Below are 7,932 nucleotides of genomic sequence, written 5' to 3'. Positions count from 1 at the left end.
ATGATCTTGATCATATTTGGCATATTATTCAGGATAAATGATAGTTGCGATAACAACCATAATTTCCATTAGGATGATCTTGATCATATTTAGCATATTATTCACAATAAATGATGGTTGCCATAGCAACCATTATCATCATTTTAATGATATTGATCAAAATTAACATAACAATCATAATAAAGCCGTATGCCAGCCGTGGACATAATCCCAAACGCTTCTGGTCCTTGTTCAAGCTCATTACTAAGACATGGAACATTCCTGAAAAAGTCTCGGTGAAAGTATCTGAAACTGAAAGAAGACTAGCAGAGAACCCACTGGATATTGCCAACCTCTTCAACAACTACTTTATAAGCATATTTGCTTGTGATCCAAATATCGACGACAGCAGCTCTGACACTGTTCCTCCTCAGAAGTCCTACAATACTATCATTAAGGACATTACTCTAACAGAAGCGGACGTATTATCTGTCTTATATGATCTAGACATTAATAAAGCTCAAGGCCCGGATGGGATTCCGGCACGATTGTTAAAAGAAACGGCTTACCAAATTGCTCCATCACTTGTTTAATAAATCACTGAGTACTGGTGATCTACCACGTGACTGGAAATTGGCGAATGTTGTTCCCTTCCACAAAAAAGACAACAAAGAGTATGTAGAAAACTACAGCCCAATTTCACTTCTCTCACTTATCTCGAAAGTATTGGAAAGATGCATCTTTAATAAGATCCAAGACCACGTTTTCGAACAGATAAACACTAATCAACATGGCTTTGTTCCTCGAAAATCCTGTATTACGCACCTCATTGAAGTCCTTGATTATATTGGCCGTCAACTTGATCAAGGGAAACAAGTGGATGTGATCTACTTGGACATGTCCAAGGCATTCGATCGAGTCAGTCATATGCAATTGTTGAATCGACTTCGTGACTTTGGATTCGGTGGCAATATGCTTAACTGGTTCAACTCTTACCTCAAGGACCGTCGCCAGCAGACTACAGTCCTTAGTGCAACATCATCAGCACCACCAGTGACCTCCGGAGTTCCGCAAGGATCAATCCTTGCTCCTCTTCTTTTCCTACTATATCAGGACCATCTCTCCAGCTCTATTAACCATTCTAAGATTGCCACGTTTGCTGACGATACAAAGGTTTACAGGGTGATAAACTCGGAAAAATACGCATCTGCTTTGGAGAGTGATGTTACGAACTTCCAAACTTCCTCTGCCAATGCTAATCTTCTCTTAAACACAGAAAAATGTAAGACACTTCGAATCACTAGAAAACTAAATAAAATCGACTATACCTACAGACTACAAAATTCCGCCCTGAAAACAATAGACAGTGAACGTGATCTCAGCGTTTGGACCTCTTCTACCCTCACCTGGTCCAAACAAGTCCTCCACCAATGCAACCAAGCCAATAAATCACTTGGGTATATCCGACGGTCCACTATAAAAATCAAGACAATCTCAGTTCGTCGGACCTTATATCTAGCACTCGTTCGTTCCCACCTGACTTATGCGTCCCAGGTCTGGGCTCCACAATCTGTTGATCTCATCAATCGCACAGAACGCATTCAAAGACGGGCGACGAAGTACATATTAGACCTCCCCTTCTTCTGTGAAATCAATTATAACCATTGTCAACATTAAATCTATTGCCTCTTTGTTACTGGCACGAGTACCTGGATATATTGTTCCTATTTAAATCACAAACCATGATGATCATTATGATGATCTTGATCATAATTAGCATAATAATCATAATAAATCATGGTTGCTATGGAAACCATGATGATCATTATGATGATCTTGATCATAATTAGCATAATAATCATAATAAATCATGGTTGCTGTGGGAACCATGATGATCATTATGATGATCTTGATCATCATTGGTATAATAAACATAATAAATTATGGTTACTATAAAAACCATAATTTTTATTATGATGTTCTTGATCATATTTAGGATAATATTCATAATAAATGATGGTTGCCATGGCAACAATTATCATCATTTTGATGATATTGAACAAAATTAACATATCAATCATAATAAATTATGGTTGCAATTGCAAATATGATGATCATTATGATGATCTTGATCATATTTAGCAAATTATTCATGATAAATGAGGGTTACCATGGCAACCATAATTTTCATTATGATGATCTTGATCATATTTAGCATATTATTTATGATAAATTATGGTTACTATGGCAACCATTTTTTTCAATATGATGATCTTGATCATATTTAGCAAATTATTCATGATAAATGATGGTTACCATAGCAACCATTATCATGATTTTGATGATAATGATCAAAATTAACATATCAATCATAATAAATTATGGTTGGAATTGCAACGATGGTGATCATTATGATGATCTTGATCATATTTAGCACATTATTCATGATTAGTTATCGTTACCATAGCAATCATAATTTTCATTAGGATGATCTTGATCATATTTAGCATATTATTCATGATAAATCATGGTTGTTATAGCAACCAGTATTTTCATAATGATGATCTTGATCATATTTAGCATATTATTCAGGATAAATGATGGTTGCAATGGCAACTATTATAATCATTTTGATGATAATGATCAAAATTAACATATCAATCATAATGAATTATGGTTGCAATTGCAAATATGATGTTCATTATGATGATCTTGATCCTATTTGTATAGGTAATAGCATAGTTTCGAGTGCAATTCGGAAAAAACATGCACGAGTGGGTTTTTCTAAGACTTCAAATTGCACGAGTCCGAAGGACGAGTGCAATTTGAAGTCTTAGAAAAACTCACGAGTGCATGTTTTTCCGAATTGCACGAGAAATTATGCTATTACCAATTAATAATATACATAAAAAAATTAAGAGACACGTGGTACCTATAATTATATGATAAATAATTTATTCAATTAACAAAATTCATTTCAATTCGTGTCAAAATAAAACTGTTTCAACGTTTCAACGTTTTAACTTTTCACAATAACAATACTAACAGTTCAATAAACGTTTATTCAGTGCCTGAATCACTCTCGATTATGTGAAATCGTCGTTTCCTTGATTGGTTGGCTGTAGATACTGGCGATCTGTTGCTGAGTTTGAATGTCACATTGCAGCCATGGAAAGTGTTTATCATATTGTGGGCTTGAGAATTCATTGTCGATTGTTTGGACATGATGTTGGCTATGGATGAGCTTCGCGGTTTCTCTTCTTGTGTATAATTCCTTCTTGAAATTGCCAAGGAAAGATTTTGTTGCTCCTGCTCGTCAGCTTCGTCGTAGTCATCCAGTGATTGTATATTTCTGTGGCCAGTAACCTTTGCAATGTCGGACCTTTCAAGGTTTGCCTTTTTCAGCTTACCAACCACTGTTTTACGGGCGCTGTGGTTTGAAAATTTTTTACCACTACATTCCAAACTCGTGCCAAATACAATATTTTTCATCATTGAATCGATCTTGTTTACTCCCATCGGCTGAACTTTGTACCAAATGTGGTCGTCAGGTCGTCTGTTGGTTTTCACCGAGAGATAAAATGGGCCGGTTTGCTGCAAACTTAAAGGCCTTCGGCTTACGTACTCCCGAAATAAAGCGACTGGGCATCTTTCTCCTTGTGTTTGAAACATTCGCGGTTGGAAATTTCGAGGCTTGCAATTCAAACCGCCTTGTCTGGTCTTCGTTGGCCCTTCTTTGTATTGTATGTACGCAACGCCATTGTCCGCTTCGACAATGCTGAAGTCGCCCATTTTCATTTGGTGATGCTCTTGCCTGCCCCGAAGACCAAAGTGCTGAGTAAGTAACCACCACATTGTTTGCACGAGTGCCTCTGGTGTTTTGGAGCCGAGTTTTTCTTTCTCCCAAAGGATTTCTTCTTCCTCTTGCGATAGCTGTCGTGCTTTATTTGGTCTCTTCCCTCGACCACTTTCTCGAAGCAACTTAGCTTTTCCCTCTAAAACTTGTTTGGAAGTCGTGAATTCTCTATCTCGTATTATGGAAAAAGTATATCCCCTTTCTCTGAGATGTCTGTCAAGGGAAGTTATCATTACTTTGAGGCTGTCTGGTTCGTAATCTTCACCCTGTTGATTTTTAACTTCAGCATAAAAACACTTCAACAAGTTATTTAAATCGACCGGCTCATATTTTTCATTTTCGTCAGATATTTTTTTTTCACAACACCATTGCTTCCACACTCGTAGCCAAAACAAGGTACTTTTGGCAGTATTTGCATTTCTAGAATTGTCCTGCAAATGCTGAATCGTAGACTCGGTCGCCAAAGAAAATCTACTGCCAGCCATTGTTATTATTGCTTTTTGTGAGAATAATTTAATTTCACCGCCTGTGAAAGATCTTATTTGATTGGCTTTTATGACTTACGTCATCGCTTGACTAACCAATGAGGAGCAATTATGCAATTAAGAAATTAGCACTGGGATTTCCTTTTTTTGGCACTGAGATTTCCTAAAAATTGCACTGCTCTAAACCAATCAGAATTGAGAAATTTTTTTATGTATATTATTAAGCATATTATTCATGATAAATGAGGGTTACCATGGCAACCATAATTTTCATTATGATGATCTTGATCATATCTACCATATTATTCATGATAAATGATGGTTACTATGGCAACCATCATTTTCAATTTGATGATCTTGATCATATTTAGCATATTATTAATTTAATAACTTTGTCAATGTAATAACAATAAATTGACACGGGAGCCGCAACAGCTAGTTGCCAATTACCGCTTACCGAATAATTACTTAACATAACAACAAAGCACAACATAACAAACATATAACAAAGAAACAAAGTTAATATAACACCAGACCAAGAGTGGATAAGATCGAGTAAATATGAAAACTGATCACCTCGATCAGTCAATTTATAAAACTGAATGAAATAGAAATTCACGTGGAATATATATATATAGGTTAATAGATCTTATTAACTCTCATTCTCGTATTATCTAACAACAGCAGGATATTGGACACGCAAGAATGCGCGCCAAGTTAAATTTTAGGCATATCGTTTTGAATGTTCCAGGATTTTCAAAGTCATAATTCACTGCTAAAGATTTATAATAATATTTTAGCAAGACTGTTTTGAAATAACTATAACTGTCCGTATCAAAATCCAACTCATCCACGAGTGCGTTCCATATGCGGCATGATCTGATCAGAAATGACTGTTGGTAGGTTGTGGTCTTACATATGGTTGGTCTAGGAACATCATATTTAGTGTTGTTACTTGATGAGGATCTTGTTTTTCTACGTGAGATTTGGATGACAGGGGAAACAGTCGTTTCGATCATGCCAGGAGTAATTTTGAAGAAGGTTAGGTCAAGGTATTCATGCCAGTAGGATATAGGAAGAAGGTGTAGGGTTTGCAATCTTGTGTTGTACGTAAAAGGGAAGGTTGAGGATATATTTCATTGCACGTCTCTGTGTTCTTTCTAATAAGTTAATGAGTTCAATGGTTTGTGGTGCTCAAATCTGCGAACAGTAGCCGTAGTGAGAACGAACTAATGCGAGATATAATGTCCGTCTTGGTGCTGAACTCGAGATAAACATTGTGTTTCTTCTAATGTAGCCTAGCAACTTGTTAGCTTTAGATGCCTGTTGATGAACTTGTGCATTCCACGTAAGGTTGGACGATACGCATACTCCAAGATCCTTCTCAATGTTACTTCAATGTAATAGGTGGTCGATTAAATTGTAATCAGATTATATTGGTTTAATCTTCCTGGTTATACGTTGCTGCTTACATTTCTCTTTATTAATCCTCCTGGCATTTAATGTTAGAGAACAATTTCGTATCGTCAGCGAACATTGCTACTTGGGACGTATTGACTGATTCAAAAAGATCATTAACATATAACAGAAACAAAACTGGTCCAAGAATTGATCCTTGTGGAACACCTGATGATACAGGAAGAGTGTTTGAGGTGGCACAAGTATTGTTACACGCTGGCGACGGCCTGATAAACACGATTGGAACCATTTCAGCAGACTACCTCCAAAACCGTAATCTCTCAACTTCATTAGTAAAGTCTGATGGCTAATCCGATCAAAAGCCTTAAACCTGTCAAGATATATCGTATCCACTTGACCTCCATGATCTAGAATTCTACCAACGTAGTCCAAAACTTTTAACAGTTTTGTTACACATGATTTACCTTCGAGAAAGCCATGCTGGCATTTGTTGATCAGCTGAAATAAATGATGTTTGATATTCAAGAAAATTCTGCGTTCTAATACTTTGGAGACAATCGATAACAGTGAGATAGGTCTGTAGTTTTCAGTTTTGGCTTTATCTCCTTTCCTGAACATGGGTACGACGTTTGCTAACTTCCATTCATCTGGAACAGATCCTAAGCGTAAAGATTTATTAAACAGCTTGCAAAGATATGGGGCGATGATGGAGGCAGATTCTTTGAGTAAACGTACAGGGATTTCATCAGGACCAGAAGCTTTGTTAATATCAAGAGCACGTAATGACGATTCCACTTCAAGTTTAGTCAGACTTATTTCTGTAATAATTGGTTTATTCCTGACATTTCTGGTTGATAGGCTGGGTAGTCCTAGGTAAATATAGATGCAAAGTAAGTATAGAACATGTTGGACATCATACAAGCATTTGTGGCCGTTAGTCTAGTTGAGGGTTGGTCATTTTGGTTGGCGGGATTGGATGTGGCAGGCATAGAGATGAAATCAGGGATGCTAGAGGTTTTTGATTTCTGCTTTAGAGTAGTCCAAAAGCGCTTAGGGTTGCCCTTAAAGCCATCGTTGACACAAGAGAAGAACTTTTCACGGCTTTCGCGTAGCAAACGTTTGACTTCCGATCGCATGAACTTGAACTTTTCTTTCATATGTTGAGTGGGAGTGGATGTCAATCTTCGGCGAATAGATTCTTTCTTCTTGATTAAGTGAAGAATATTGCTGTTGATCCATGGTAATGGATTCCGACCTCTAAGTTTCTTTGTTGGGATAAACTCGGCAACAAACGATAGAAAAGTACACTTCCAACGCTCCCAGTCAGTATCAATGTCGTCAGTTTCGGTAATCATTTCAGACAGATTGCTCTCTCTCAAGGCGGAAAAAGTCCATCCATATTACCCTTCGTGTAGTCATAAATTTTTCTTACTGATTTTTTTTATTTTTTGACAAAGCGGAGAAATCGAACACGATGGAGTGATGGTCAGTAAATATAGAAGTGTCATTCGGCGATAATATTTGCATATGATTAACATTGTCGGGCACGTTGGTGATTACAAGGTCTAATACGTTATTGCCACGTGTTGGGATACAGTTTAGTTGAGACAAATAATGATCGTTCAGTATTTGTAAGAACAGAAGCTCATTGACACCAGTTGCGCTCTCCATTGTTTCCAATGATAGTTGCCATGGCAACCATAATTTTCATTATGATGATCTTGATCATATTTATCATATTACTCATGATAAATTATGGTTACCATAGCAACCATAATTTTCATTATGATGATCTTGATCATATTTATCATATTATTCATGATAAATGATGGTTACCATAGCAACCATAATTTTCTTTATGATTATCTTGATCATATTTAGCATTTTATTCAGGATAAATGATGGTTGCCATGGCAACTATTATCATCATTTTGATGATAATGATCAAAATTAACATATCAATCATAATAAATTATGGTTGCAATTGCAACCATGATGATCATTATGATGATCTTGATCATCATTAGTATAATAATCATATTAAATTACGGTTACTATGGCAACCACAATTTTCATTATAATGATCTTGATCATATTTAGGATATAATTCATGATAAATAGTGGTTGCCATGGCAACCATTATCATCATTTGATGATAATGATCAAAATTAATATATCAATCATAATAAATTA

The 7,932-nt window shown here is 36.2% G+C and overlaps 1 protein-coding gene across 1 annotated transcript; it reads right to left on the bottom strand.

Annotated features, from left to right (window-relative positions):
- Positions 1 to 3,039: 3,039 nt before the first annotated feature.
- On the bottom strand, positions 3,040 to 4,221 carry LOC114524276 (uncharacterized protein KIAA1958-like). The gene has a single exon (XM_028545429.1). The coding sequence runs from the start codon at positions 4,066 to 4,068 to the stop codon at positions 3,040 to 3,042; it is 1,029 nt and encodes a 342-aa protein (XP_028401230.1). The 5' UTR covers positions 4,069 to 4,221.
- Positions 4,222 to 7,932: the final 3,711 nt, after the last annotated feature.

Source organism: Dendronephthya gigantea, unplaced genomic scaffold, assembly GCF_004324835.1.
Source record: "Dendronephthya gigantea isolate DGI-Jeju-01 unplaced genomic scaffold, DenGig_1.0 000030F, whole genome shotgun sequence".
Classification (NCBI taxonomy): domain Eukaryota; kingdom Metazoa; phylum Cnidaria; class Anthozoa; order Malacalcyonacea; family Nephtheidae; genus Dendronephthya; species Dendronephthya gigantea.
Note: the sequence above shows the minus strand (reverse complement) of the source record. Positions and strands in the feature narration are given on the sequence as shown.

Excerpts from the sequence above, each read along its gene's own strand:
- LOC114524276 (XM_028545429.1), bottom strand. The coding sequence starts at position 4,068 with ATGATAACTTCCCTTGACAGACATCTCAGAGAAAGGGGATATACTTTT.